The 14,625-nt window shown below is 41.4% G+C and overlaps 3 protein-coding genes across 5 annotated transcripts; 2 read left to right on the top strand and 1 right to left on the bottom strand.

Moving 5' to 3' along the window:
- Positions 1–375: 375 nt before the first annotated feature.
- On the bottom strand, positions 376–5,613 carry anp32b (acidic (leucine-rich) nuclear phosphoprotein 32 family, member B). 2 transcript variants are annotated; one of them, XM_076032472.1, is made up of 7 exons: positions 5,073–5,613; positions 2,608–2,757; positions 2,395–2,517; positions 2,056–2,248; positions 1,577–1,698; positions 1,426–1,492; positions 376–625 (listed from the first exon to the last, which is right to left on the bottom strand). In XM_076032472.1, exons 1-7 carry the CDS (start codon positions 5,124–5,126, stop codon positions 543–545), a joined length of 792 nt encoding a protein of 263 aa, XP_075888587.1. In that variant the 5' UTR covers positions 5,127–5,613; the 3' UTR covers positions 376–542. The 2 variants fall into 2 exon arrangements, with proteins under 2 accessions (XP_075888587.1, XP_075888579.1); XM_076032464.1 differs by lacking the exon at positions 5,073–5,613 and adding an exon at positions 4,232–5,032.
- Positions 5,614–7,508: 1,895 nt separating this feature from the next.
- Positions 7,509–9,708, top strand: hemgn (hemogen). 2 transcript variants are annotated; one of them, XM_076032426.1, is made up of 4 exons: positions 7,509–7,698; positions 8,011–8,089; positions 8,516–9,168; positions 9,264–9,708. In XM_076032426.1, the coding sequence occupies exons 1-4, from the start codon at positions 7,635–7,637 to the stop codon at positions 9,374–9,376; spliced, it is 909 nt and encodes a 302-aa protein (XP_075888541.1). In that variant the 5' UTR covers positions 7,509–7,634; the 3' UTR covers positions 9,377–9,708. The 2 variants fall into 2 exon arrangements, with proteins under 2 accessions (XP_075888541.1, XP_075888534.1); XM_076032419.1 differs by having other exon boundaries at positions 8,011–8,101.
- A 193-nt stretch (positions 9,709–9,901) lies between these two features.
- trmo (tRNA methyltransferase O) lies at positions 9,902–14,388 on the top strand. The gene is made up of 6 exons (XM_076032389.1): positions 9,902–10,626; positions 12,219–12,355; positions 12,702–12,876; positions 12,978–13,135; positions 13,262–13,828; positions 13,950–14,388. The coding sequence occupies exons 1-6, from the start codon at positions 10,538–10,540 to the stop codon at positions 14,183–14,185; spliced, it is 1,362 nt and encodes a 453-aa protein (XP_075888504.1). The 5' UTR covers positions 9,902–10,537; the 3' UTR covers positions 14,186–14,388.
- The last annotated feature ends 237 nt before the right edge of the window (positions 14,389–14,625 follow it).

Below are 14,625 nucleotides of genomic sequence, written 5' to 3'. Positions count from 1 at the left end.
CCATGGCTTGCTGGTTGCACAGCAGCTATAGCAATAATTTTATTGGGGGGAGAAAAAAAAAATAAGAAACAGAAAAAAGACAAAAAAAAGAGAAATAATAAACTCAACAAAAAAAATAATTCGTTCAGCAAAATATTAAAAGCACAGACCCAAAAACTACATACCAGTCCCAAAGTCCTCACACGAGAATACATAAAGAGGGGTCGACAGAAATTGTGGAATGCTGAGTGCTGGGCTGCCTGAGAACCACGGACTGGGGGTGGGGGAGGGGGGTGAGGTGGAGGGTGTTGGGTGGCTCTCAGTTCCATGGGGGTGGGGGGCGGGGTGGGAAGGTGAAGGAAAAAAACAAAAAAAAAAACCAAAAGGGTAGGGCAGTTCCACTTGGCCCACCCATCCAGTACAGTCTTGCCCCAATAAAGAGAGCTCAGAGCTGGGTTGGTGTAGACGTGGATTACAAAGGCGGTGGGAGTTGTAGGATGGTGGATGTTGGGGTTTGCCTGGGAGGAAGGGGAACTCGGTAAGCGCTCATTTTCAGTCTCGCTCTAGTCGTCGTCTTCTTCGTCGTCGTCGTCGTCCTCATCTTCTGGGTCTCGCTTTCTCTTCACACCTTTGGCGCCTTCTGCTTCTGGGGAGGGAGGGGCAAAGAGAAATTAGGCGTCACACCGCGTATCAGGAGTGCCGCTGTAACTCAGTCTGGTCCTCTAAGGATTATTTCTTTCTTCATCTTACATCTTTATGTATGCAACGTTTAGCACGCGAGTGGTTTATATGCAGTCTGTTTCAAATTTGAAATGGACTGATTGTTTTATGAGTTAGATAGATACTTTAGTTGGCATTCATGGTCGATGCACACCAGCACCCGCACCACTCTGTCCCTTGGAACCAGCCCAAAAATAGCCTTTCACAACAACAACAAAAAACAAACAATCTTGCTGGAAAGATATGCAGTTTTCAAAAACAAAACAAAACAAAAAAAAGAAGAAGGAAAACTTATTTTGGCTTATGGACTAAGTGGTCTAACCTAAAATGATCACGAAAAAGTAAATTGAGGGTGTGCCAGAGCTCAGAGCTATCAGTTTGTTCAATGTAGAATGAAACATCTTTCCATTTGATGGTCAAAAGGCAGACTAATAGATGGTTATTGAGTAACATATGAAAAAGTTAGGGGGAAAATGTCCCCCCAGACATGTCAACCTACCTAAAATGAAAATAACAGTGAAGAATTGATATGATGGTTCACAGCTGAACATGGAGAAGGTCACTTGCTATGCTATTAGGTTCAACGGCAACTCTTAATTGCTCGTACATGTGAATGTGAGTTTGTTCCAGACTTGAGATGTGCCCCTTAAGACTCATGGCAGTCACTTGCCCACAGCAGTGAAAAAGACAAAGCAAACATTCAGAAGTCGGACAAAGAGTACATACCATCATCCTCTTCATCCTCGTCCTCATCGTCTTCATCAACCTCTCCATCCTGACCAAAATCTTCTTCCTTTTTGAACAAATTTTCAAAAGAGTTATTAGAAAAACGCACACATGTGCCTATTCATTGTTTGATAATATCACCATCTTTTACCTCATCTTCCCCGCTGACCTCGTCATCCTCTTCTCCTTCTACCTCCTCTTCGTCCTCCTCCTCATCATCTTCCTCATCAAAATCTTCCTCCTCTCCATCCTCGTCTTCCTCCTCCTCGCCCTCTGTTTTTCCACAATAAAAACAATTGTTTAACTGGTGCATCACGGTATGATTTGTGTGCAAACTGCTGATGAAAGACTCACTTTTCTTAATTCTACAGAGCATCAACACATTCCTATAATGAGTCTTTTTTTTTTTTTTTTTTTTTTTTAATGCTTACGTTATGTTTTGAAGAGAATAAATTGGCAACCAAAAATTGCATGCTCAGACCTAGTGAAATGTTTAATTGAAGTATGATTAAAAGAGGCAACTAAATATGATTGGGGGTTTTAACCTCATGATTTACCAGTTGTGTAACTCAAAATCTTTTTGTATCAGGAAGAAGAGCGGGCCTTCATAAAGATGCCATTACAGCTTACCCTCATCGTCATCATCATCTGCACCCTCTCCGTCAACTTCTCCATCAGAGTCAGAGGCTTCCCTGTCCTCAATATCATAGCCATCCAGGTAGGTCAGCTTGGGCAGCAGCACAAACACGCTCTCTCTGTAGTCGTTTAAGTTTGTCACTTCACAGTTAAACAGGTCCAAACTCTTGAGGTTGCTCAGCTTTTTCTGTTGAACAGAAAATAGCATTTTAGCCTGGCATCATTTTTCAAATTTACACAGATGTATTGGCACAATTGTCAATAACTGGATTTGACTGGGCTAACAGGACAAGATAGACAAAATGTGTTCATGCAAATATAGCAAATGCATACCAATGGTTCCAATGTACTGATGTCTTTCAATTTGTTGCCACTCAGGTTTAGATGCGTGAGTTCGGGGAGTTTCTCTGCTAGAACATCAAGGCCACCGCTGATTCTGTTGTCACTCAATTCCAGCTGAAAGAAATAAAATTATTGTAGATGAAAAATCTTGATTCACCTTTGACAGGTAGGGCTAAAAATTCAAGTTTTTATTTATTTACTTACCTTTTTGAGTTTTCCTAGTCTAGGCAGGTTGGAGACTGAGATTAAGCCGACATTTATCAGACTGAGAAACTCCAGGTTGGTAAACTCAGCTGTTAGGCCTTCCATTTTTCCTTCAGGTGATCGACAATTGTCAAGAACAAGTTCTCGCACCTGAAATGTTATATTGCGTTACACCACTGACCATGTTTTCTTAAAGTTGCATCACACTCACATGCTATTTAGAGCATAACTTAGACATAAATACATATTTAGTGATGAAAAACATGTACAAAATCATACTGGAAGAGAATGTATACACATAAAGAGAAATAAACAAGAAAACAAGCTGCCAAATTGCATTGCCAGAATGTGTTTATTGGGAATGTTTAGGTCCGGTAAACAGCTCACAGCTTGTGTAAAATAAATGGGCCTTTTCAGTTGTAAAATATTGCAAAAACAAGTCCGAAGGCGGAGTTAATTCAAGTCCCTTAAAGCGAACACTGGTTGCGCAATTCACTGCCGGACAAAACACTACAAAAAGTTGTTGACAAACGCCAAAAGATCACGACTCCGCAATAAAAAACAACGAAACGGACACCGCGTTTCCATCTTACACCAAACCGACTCGGTGTGCCTCCTAATTTATCCCGACACGACAGTTTGTGATTTGTTTAGAACGGGGAAGAGCTGAGCAGCAGCTTCCCATGGCCCGCTGAAGCAGTCACTAATGACAAATGCAATGATTTTTGTAAGCTAGCTTGCTACAGGCTAGCCATTGCCCCTTTTAAACGCTGCCGTGCCGCGGAGCAGCTAGAGAAGTCTGTCTGCCCGCCATTAGCCAACCCAACAGCAACGGAAAGGATTGCGAATCCACCCTAGTTAAGATTTTCTTTTTCTGTAAAACCAGCTTTCATTTGGAAATTGGAATATTCTTTGTCGTCGAGCGAACGAACGATAATGCCATTTTGTTACAGGGCACGACATCGTTTTCAGGGCGAAGTGTCGAGGACATATATTGAGAACGGAAATTTAGTTAAAACAAAGATGGAGACTGTTCCTCTCTCCCAGAGCTTCAAAGACGACAGAATGACAACATGGCGATTCCTGAGATACAGTATGCAGTTCTCTGAACACTTAATGGCGACGAGCGAGGTTTCGAACGAGTGCTTTTCGACGCGGACAGATTGCTGAAGATTAATTTTCGATGTTATTATCAGTTTCTCGAATGCATGGGTCAAGGGGAAACGCCGACGTCGAGTTTTGGCTGCCCACGCATCAAGCGCGGTGCACCGGATCTCCGTGTCATTCAAGCAAGCTCGCCAATGAAGCCACTAAAACCTTGTGTTTAGGACCAAACAATGGTTTAAAGCGTTATTATATATACTTCGACGCAAACACACGTGTGCTCTACGCATTATATCTAAATTTAAGGCGAGGTGCACTTCGGTGTATTTGATCTGAGTGGCGAAGGGGGTAATATGGCGGGAACAAAATACCAAGTTAGACTGCTGATGCCTTTGACTCCCAATTATTCTTAACCGGTCAAAGTAAATATGTTTGCACTGTGAAACCGGGTAGGTAGCGCTACTCCATAAGCACTGCTTAATGGATTTTACATATGTGCACGCTATTGTTAGGTAATTACCTGCTGGGAGTGCCTTTTAAAACTTGCAAATCGCAACACCTCAAGCGCGACTTTAACCGAAAAGCACATTATGGTTGTAGTTGGCCGCTATTGGTTTATGTCGATATCATTTTGCGAATGTTGAAGAAAACGTGGCTTAACGTGTGAAATGGTCAAGATGTGGATGACCCGTGAATCAAGTGACTGTTTTTTGTTGTCGCTGTTCTATGTGGCCATTCGATATTTAGGTTAAAGCACCCCATTTCAATTTCGAGGGATAATTCGTCATCGGGGGTCGCTTTTTGTTAAACCGCGTTGTCTTTAAACTCGTTTAGCCTCGGAGTTGTAAAGTCTTTGGGCTGAAAAACGCCACATTTTTAGCAGTTACGCTAGCAGCAAACATGGCTTCCAGTGTCTGTATAAAATATAGCACTCCGTGAATACCAAACGCGGCACAGCAAGACGGTCCCCCGGCGCTTATTATCGTTAAAAAGTAGTTTACTGGTCGTGCAACAACGGGGGAGCCGGGGCTGGATCGCGTGTGCACCGCTGACCGATGAGGCTGCGAAACGGTTAAAGGACTGCAATAATGCCAGCGAGCTGGGGAACCGTTTCAAAGTAACGGTTGAATATAGCGTTTCTCGTCTTGTTGCCCCATACGCCCAATCCCGACCAGTGTGGGGATTAGGGCTTGTTGTACGAGTGTTTTCCGCCCCATTTTAAACGACAAACACAGTCTAAAGCCCATGTGGTCACCATTACGTTAGCCGCACAGGTCACTCGCAAAGCAAAAAGTAGCAAGCAGGGCTAACGAGGCTAGCCCGAAAACTAAGGGTTGGTTTTTTAAAAAAGCACGACTCACATCAGACGGTGTCCTGTTTCTTAGCTCCAATTGGATCCTCTTTTTCATATCCATCTTGCCCTGTGAAAGTTCAACTTTTCTCTCTGGGGTTTTGGTGGGATCTTCAGTCCAAAGGCAGAGATGCCCTAATGGAGGGAGAATATAGGACTGTATAATGAACTGAGCCTACCGCTAAGTTAGTCGGAGAGAGGAGAAACCATGGAGGGAAACGGGACTGAAACAAAATATATGCCCAACAGCGCCATCTCTGTCCAGATTGCTCACTCGCCTCCACAAAGGCATTGCAGTCACAAAACATGACGCTGGCCCATAATGTGCCATGGTGCTATTTAATTCTGCAAAGAATGTGCTAGTTCGTGTTCAGAGAAGAAGTCTGTTGCATGTGAAGCTACTGTTGCTTAATAAGATGAAAGAGAACATGTGTGTTCAGGTTAAACCAGTGGGGCAGTCGGAGAAATTACGACGATAAAGTAGGTCATACGGTGAACTTTGTTTTTTCCCCCCCATGTACAACTCAATAAAGTTTCACATTGTCCAAACACTTCTGTGTTGTATTTCTTCTTTTGCCGGTTATATCCGTGTCTCTCACATTTAACGTTGGATACATCATCACAAAGGAATCCTGTTCAGAACCTGTTGACCGACGCAAACACACCCTCTTTTGTTAGATCTATTTTCCAACTGTACGATTTGCATTTTAAAAACCCGGCGACGATTTCAATCAAGCAAATTAAGTAATGGATACAATATTTGGGTAAGCTTCGTGGTGCGAAATATACGACGTTGCTGTAGGCGTTTGGACACAGAAAACACGAGGGGCGTGTGGTCCGCAGTAAAGAGAGCATTGTACATACGGAGAGTGGGACCCTTCAGTCCCACCCCCTGACTTCCTGAGACGCTCCTTTCCAGTGTACAACGGAGTATGCATGGTTATATGTTAAAAAATAAATACGAATTCATGTTAATACTATTAATAGTATTTTGCGAGTGAGTATTTTTAATTTTCCACCAGTGTCGCTCAATGAATAAAACCGCGTTAGTGGATTCAACCTATGATGTATTTGCAATGTTTGCTGCATCTTTCCTCCCACCGAGTCCACATTTAACTCGCTGCAACTTGAGCGCATATAATGCAAATGCTTTTCTCAAAACGGAATATTGTAGTTGAGACATTAGACCAAAAGATGGCGCTGTGTTCGCAGCTTTCGCATTCCTTTAAATTGAGTGTCATTGTTCAGTGGTCCTGGGGGTTATGAGTTCCTGTCCTGCCGTGGAATCTTAACAGAAATGCTGAAAATAATCTAATCTGGATGTGTACAAAACTGAGCCAGCCAGAAATTGTATTTTTGTACCTCTCGTGGTCTTAACCCAAGTTACTGACTAGATGTTTTTAACCCAACATTTGGATACTTTGTTAACCATACTCCCGAGAGGAGGTAATCTGTTTGGCATTTCACAGCTCTTGAATCTCTAGTATCACCTGGACCACCTACAGGTTTCTCCTCCTGAGAGGTTGTTGAAAACGGGGGACCTACTTTCTTCAGAACTGAAGAAGCCTTTCGAATAAGAGGCGGAATGTCTTCAAGTGATCAAAAACAGTCCAGTTCCCTTTACTTTAGCTTAACATTAAGGCTGTTGGATGATAATACATGAACAGGACTGACACACAATTCTCTCTTTCATTCATATTGTTGATTACCTCACCGTCCCTTTCATTGAGAAGTCTTTTTATTTAACCGTGAAAACCCCAACCATTATCTCCTACAGTGCTGCATGCATCAGTGTTATTTACTCTGCTCTGCAGCTTCTCCCTCTGAGTGGCTCAAATACCACACATCACGGCTCAATGTGCTGTGAGAAGATTGAAAACACGCCCCAACCAAGTGACTCTCCATCTGTGTGAGATAAGATGGGCCTGCCCCCAAGTCCACTCAGACACAAGATTTCTTACCTCATTTTATGGCCTCCAGTAGTCTACTCAGTGCTTCAGAAGACATTAGTAGTAGAACAATAATTTATTATGTTAATAATATACAAAGTAGGGTCTATTATTGAATATTGGCTTTTCTTATATTTAGTGCACTCATTCCACTTAACTTTTTTTTTTTTAATTTTCCAACGTGATCAATTTACTAATGTATACCTGGTTATTTCATAAATATATATATATATATATATATATATATGTATATATATATATATATATATATATATATATATATATATATATATATATATATATTTTTTTTTTTTTTTTTTTTTTTTTTTTTGCTTAAAATGGTTTCGAAACTCTCTATTTCGTCCTCTGTATACATTTAAACCCTATCTTACACAGCCCACTCAACACTCCCCCCAGTTTCTCCACCCCCCTCTGTCAGTACAGTGCCAACTCCTCCAGCTTTACAAATATGATAAGAGCATAGCAGCAAGAACTCTTCCAACACTATGGTAATGGTTAACCAGATAATTCATTTAGGGGTGGGAATAGAAAACAGATAGACTCTGTCTTCTCCCTGTTCTTGCCCGCCATCAACAAGATAAATTCATTCATGTGGACACAGAATGGCGGAACTGGCACAGCAAGAGAGACAGGAGTTGGAATATAAGGAACCAAATGAAGACCAAGGTAAATTTAGGACATTTTCTGGATAAATAATTCTGAATAATTTGACATCAAGTACTTAGGTCCTTAGAAGGATTGTTATTCATCTCATACATATGGTACAATGTCAACTCTGAAATAGGCTTCAAAATAAGAACATGAACATGACATGAAATATACAGTTAATCCATCGACTTGCCCACAATTTCTTGACAAAACCTGTAGTGCAGCTGAAGGATATCATGACAGTTTGATGGATATCATCATATAGTGGTCTTCGCCATCCACAATGTAAGTGATATCACTTTGTGTGTGTTTGATTTTGTCTTTTTATAGGTGGGATTCGAAGGCGATTGAGGGACAGGGATCTCCTCAGGAAGAGAAAAGCTGAGGCAGAGGAGAAGGAGACAAACCAGTGGGTTTGGGGGTAAATTTATAGAAGCACAATGAAGTCGCAGTGACCTATATTTAGAGCCATGTTCAGTTGGAAGTTATGATATAATTTACCAGTTTATCCTAAACATTCAAGCATTTATACATCACTTCAATGACACTGTATACAAAGCAAAATTATGTTTTAAACATTATGTCAAAGGAAATAGTAGACAGTAGATTTATAAACTGCTTTATCTCTCAATGTGAAAAGCATTATCAGCAACTTAGCACTCCTCTGCTCTACAATAAATGTGGAACACGAGGAAACCAAAGGTTGCTTTGATACCTGTATTGACACCACAGATCCAGGTCAAGGACTTTGTACTATTAGCTTTGCACTAGTTTCACAAAAAGCTAATATCAATGTCCTGAGTTATGGTGACTGTTTTCCGTTGTCCTCTTTCAGGGAGGAAAGCCTGAGAAAAAGGCAGGCCGGTGACAGGAGTGGCACGAAAAAGAGGGGGAGGCCCAGAAAAACTGAACCCACCCCAGATATATCTCTTGTTCAGGAGGAGGCACCAGTCCCCCAGGAGGCTCCAGCAGTAGTGGTGGTACCTGAAGCAGCTGAGAAAGTTCCAGATCAAATCCTAGGTGCACAATCCCAGTTACCTGCCACAGAGTCGCAACCGACAACCGTCCGGGCAGCTCCATTGTCTGTGTTTGGATCTGCTCTAAGACCTCTCTTTGCGAAAGATTTGGCTCCACCAGTGCCAGCCAACCCAATTCAAGCCCCATTGTTAGCTTCAGTTCCTGCTACAGACCCAACCAAAGATGAAGATACAGGTTCTGTTGCTGTTCAAGATTTGGTTCCGCCTCCAGCCCCAGCCCCAGCCCCAGAGCTAGATGATGCCCCAGTCCTGGCCCTGAGTCAGGAGCCAAATCCGCCAAATCCTTCGACTGATTCTCCTGCTCCTTCCACTGCTTTGAGTGGAATTGGGCCTCTGTTTACAGAGTCAAGGGAATGGGAGAGTCGTAACCAGGTGACTATTGAGGATTTGGGTCCTGACGAGGAAGAAGACATAGCTCTGCCTCAAGGCAAAATTGAGAATGATGGCAATGGTGAGAAAAAGTAGTCTACCATGAATATCAAAAATGTGAAAGTTGCTTGGTTGAAGATCTCACAATTATTATTTTTGTCTGTCTCTCTCTTACAGATTCAAGTGGTGCACCATCAAATAACATTTCTGAGCAAAACAAAGTGCCCTCATTTTCTACCATATCGTCACCACCTCCTCCGCAAGAATATCTCCCCGATAATAGCTTTTAATATTGAAAATATGCCATACACTGCCTGAGATTATAAACAGGAACGCCAGACTACATTACTTTTGTTCACAATCAGTGACAATTAGTCTGGTGTGTTGAATGATGGGCAAATGTGTAGATTCAATTAAATGTGTATGCTTATTTATTTTTGGTTTATGCTTTAGAGCCAAGCTAACTTGGTTCTGTTTTGTGTTTCAACGATAAAATCTGATTTTTTTTTATTTTCATCAAAAAGTACATGTGATTGAGTGAGCAGATCTGTTCAAATGGTGGATTTATTTTTTCATAATTTCCTTTGAAAAAGTTGTTTCTTTTAATAAAATATTGTCAATATCAATGACTGTGGCTCAAACTTTTATTATGGCATCATGCACTTCATTAGTAGTGATATAAGTCCGATGTGTGTTCAGGAATGATGAAAGTCACTAATGAATAGTCTGTACATGGCAAGAACAATGTTGTAGCTTTTATTGCCCAAAGTGACACAAAATGACAAATTGTAAGAAGAAAAAGATATTTAAAAAAAAAAAAATACATCAATTAATCCCAATAAACATTACAATTTTCACCCCTAAACAATAAGTACAACATACATACATACATAACAGTGCTGCAATCAAATCAGCGCAACACTTTGCAAATAAGCTTATTTGATCAATTTTACAAATTTTATTAAAAACAACAACAAAACGCAAACAAACAACACAACCTCATAGCTTTCAGGCGCTTCTATAGCTGTAGAAGAAGAAAAGTATTCTGTCACGTGACAACAGCACGACAGGAAGTCCAACATGTGTTGCCGTACGTCGTTGTACCACGTTTACTGACATCAGCAGTGCTCGTGTGCTACGCATACATTTGTGACCGCCAAATGTTGAGACCACTAGGGAGCGACCATCGTAAAACTACGTAAACTATTCCTCAGTAGGTAAAAAAAAAATACATACAAATAAAATCTGAAGCTTCTAAAAATGCCACTTATATACGCCGAGAAGATGTATACGGACGACAGCGTCCTCGGTGAACACAGAATTTGAAGAGTCACAGATTTCAGTGTAACACCGAGGCATCTGGCTCTGGCCGTTGGTAAAGACACCGCCGCCCGAAAGTCACGGTGTTTAAACAAGTCAGCGTTTGTTTCACCTCCTTTTACACCGGCGAGATGAGTCCTCGGTGTAACAGCTGCGGCGAACGCATCGATACACTGACTCAGCAGGTTTCTGTGATGAGAAGGGAAATCAAGAACCTAAGGTATGTTTTAATACGACACGTTGTAAAACGGCGGTCACGCCAGCCTGCGCATCGGAAAAGCTCAGTCGCGCTATCTCCGCTTCACAATCGAGTGTGCGTCTAAACCGCCTCATACGGTAAAGCGAGGGCGCGGCTTCGTGGTGCATTCATGAACACCTCGTAAACTCTTGAATCAATGTCTACGTGTTTTTTTTTTTTTTTTTTTGTTGTTGTTCTTTGTTGAAGTACATATACCGCTCATTATTTGGTTGATGTTTTACTACATTCTTTTATATCGAAACAAAAATCATGCAATACGATTACAATGCAGATTACAAAATATATAGCCTATATAAATATATGTACAGATACAGACCTATATATAGATTATTTAAAATAAAAAAAAGCTAAAAATATTTTCTTCAAACTGCTCCAGATTCTTGTTCTTTTCATTGTACCGTTTTGGGATAATCTGATGCTGAAGTTATACACAGCATACAGTACGAAACTTCCTTTCATGGGCAAATTCAAATATTAATTAAAAAAACAAAATCAAAATGTTTCCTGCAAACTCCATCAGATTCTTCTTCTACATGTCCTCAACTACCTCTGAGGTGATTTTCAACTTGTTTTACTGTAGCATTTTCTGATAAAATTATGCTGATGTTATACACCGCATACAGTACAAAACCTGCTTCCAAATGCAAATTAAAATATGGATATCAAAATGTGTTTTTGGAAATTCCACCAGATTCTTCTTCTACATGTCCTCAACTACCTTTGTGGTGATTTTCAACTTGTTTCACTGTAGCATTTTGGAGTAATCTGTGGCTGAAATTGTCCACAGCATACAGTACAAATCCTGTGCTTTTCAAATGAAAAAACTTGAAAATCACCACAGAGGTAGTTGTGGACATGTAGAACAAGAATCTGGTGGAATTTGTAGAAAACATTTCATCTTCTTTACCCGCTTATTCCTATTCAGGGTCACGGGGTCTGCTGGAGCCTATCCCAGCCGTCTTAGGGTGAAGGCAGGGTGACACCCTGGACAAGTCGCCAGTTCATCGCAGGGCCACATAGAGACAAACAACCATTCACACTCACATGCACACCTATGGACAATATAGAATGTTCAATTGACCTCACATGCATGGTTTTGGACTGTGGGAGGAAGCCGGAGAACCCGGAGAGAACCCAGGCAGACACAGGGAGAACATGAACTCCACACAGAAAGGTCCCTGTGCTGTGAGGCGGCAGCGCTCGCCACTGCGCCACCGTGTCGCTCTCACTTTGATTTTGTTCTTCTCGGACTGCTCGTAGAAGCAGTACTGCTCGTAGGCTTTACCGTAAGAGGTGTTTTCAACGCGCACTCAATGTTAAAGTGTAGATAGCGCGACTGAGCCTTTCTGAAGTATAGCTGGCGTGACCGCAGTGTTGTAAACAGTGGCAGAAAACATACAATTGCCACCCCCAAGGCGGATTTGTGCGTCCCAAATGATAGAAAGCTTAACGCTTCCTTTACATATTTCAGGGTTTGCGTGTGTTCTTGAAATAAGTAAACCCTTGTATCGACACCTTGTGCACCGGCTTCTTTACTATTTTGTTCTGAGCAGGCAGATGTTGGACAGTGCTGTCAGAGCTCATCGCAAGCAGATGACGTCCATCCAGTCAGCTGTGTCAAACATTGGACCCAGAGAAGTTGTCAAAGCCCAAACACCACTACCCTCGCCAGAGTTATCATTGCATAAAGGTAAATACAACTGTAGGAATTCCAATGTCACGCAAATAGTAATATGATAATAAAAGTACAGATTTAAATCACCACAGTGTGTCTTACGCTTCTGTGATGCACCCTACGCAGCTGTACCACTTGTGCCAGTGAGCTTCTTTACATCTTTGAAATAGCTTCCTCAAACACTGAATTTCAACAATGATTTTTTTTTAATACTTTTTGTTACTCTATATATCATTTTTGTCTCGCATCAATGCATCAGCATTATATCCATGGATTTCCTGTTACCACCAGTAAAGGGGAAAAAAGGGCAAACAGTATATTCTGCTTACTAAGCAAACGGACGATTTTGTATCTCTTCCAGGAACCATCCAGACTGTCCCGATTGGTTACATCAGTTCCTGTTTCTCTGTCAAGAACGGGACACCCAGACAGCCCACTATTTGTGGGCCCTCAAGAGCAATGCTACGCATCCAGCAGAGTGTCTTCAGCAACCCAGAGCATGCTTTGTTGGGTCTGGAGCACTACTCCCACGTCTGGTAGCTCACATACAGTCATTGTATAGATGGAATGTCTTGAGTGTATACTTGCACACAAAAACACTTTGTTTTTCTTCATTTAATCATTTTTCCATTTGTAGGATGATATTCATCTTCCATAAAAATGGACAGCTCAGTTCCAAAGCCAAAGTGAAGCCACCGAGACTTGATGGTCAGAGAGTTGGGGTCTATTCAACACGCAGTCCCCATCGGCCGAATGCACTGGGCCTGACTCTTGCTAAACTTGATAAAATTGAAGGTAAGAACATTGAAGAAGAATTTGTAAACGTGTCACTTCATTCAACTCTAATCATACTGGTGATCATTCACAATTACATGCTCTCAAGTGTTTTATAATTAGTTCTTCTCTAACTTTATCATCCAGGTGATACAATCTATTTGTCTGATATTGACATGATTGCTGGCACCCCAGTCCTGGACATCAAACCATACATCCCAGAGTACGATTCCCCCATTACCAGGAAGGGCATTGAGCTTTGTAACTCAAACGCAGAACAACCATATGACACGACTGTATCACTTGATGAGAAAAGTGATCTTTCAGACCTCCAGCAAGATTCAGAGATGGATGCATCTGACACTAAAAACCAAAAGCCTAGTGATGTTTTCATGGAAGATTGCTGCGCAAGAGACAAATCTCAAGCGGAGGTTTTGGTCACTGAATCCTCTCATACACTGACTCATTTACACAGTTTGCTAAAAGATGTCAAGGCCTATGTTGCCCAGCATGACTTCCAGGTGGAAGAAAACGTTTCTGCTTCTCCTGGAACCAAACCCCTTGAGTTGGGTTTGGATCCACCTCGCTATGGAGAGGAAACCTACAGCACCATAGCTAACTGGATCAGAGAGCCTCCCGTCAGCAGTCTGGAGGTTCGCTTCACCCCTCATGCGGAAAGAGAGTTGGCGCGATTCCTTCCCACTCACTCCTCAAGTAAGACAAATACTTTCACAGACTCATGTTGCGCTCCTTTCCACAAGAGGGTGCAATTACATCAAAGATAATATGAGAATAAGCACACAAGACATAACAGTCCCATTGAATGTCTTAACAGGTCTCTCTGAGAATGATGGTCCCAGGTTCCAGTTTCTCCACAGTCCAGAGGAGGCAGTCACCGCAATCAGGGGCATCCTGTCTGCAGACCCTCGCTCAGTTTACAGAAGGACACGCTGCAAAGACAGACTTTTTTACTTCACTCTGGATACGGCTGACATCACCTGCTGGTTTGGGCCTGGGTTTGCTGAAGTACTGCAAGTCTGCCCTGTTGAGGAACTTGTTTCGACAATATGAGGGACCCTCTCTGTTGTTGTGTTCGAGGTTCGAGGTGGAAGACAAAGCTTGCTAATGCGAAGAACCATTTCTTTTTGAGTATTCTGAAGAGGGTGAATATTGATCACAATTATTGATTTGAACAAATATATAAAATTCAGATATGATGGCATTGTTTTTTTGATCCAAGTATGATCGATAAATAATTAAACTTTCAATAATTACCAAGTTAAAAAAACAACATTTTTTAAAACAAGTTTTCTGCATTGTCTAAATCTGAATCGAAAAATGTATAATTTAATATATGACGAAACACTTTTTATTAAAAAACATGACCAAAACAGAATGTTAATAGCACACTTTAGCACACACAAATGAAAGCATACATTTAAGGAACCTTTTTCTTCAGTTTAAAATACCATTATTACAAAGTAGTAGGTCATAGTACAAAACATCTTTGT

The sequence above is a fragment of the Nelusetta ayraudi genome, unplaced genomic scaffold, assembly GCF_046127955.1.
Source record: "Nelusetta ayraudi isolate G7.1 ecotype Tasmania unplaced genomic scaffold, CSIRO-AGI_Nayr_v1 ptg000004l, whole genome shotgun sequence".
Taxonomy (NCBI): Eukaryota; Metazoa; Chordata; class Actinopteri; order Tetraodontiformes; family Monacanthidae; genus Nelusetta; species Nelusetta ayraudi.
This window is presented reverse-complemented; position numbering and strand designations above follow the sequence as displayed.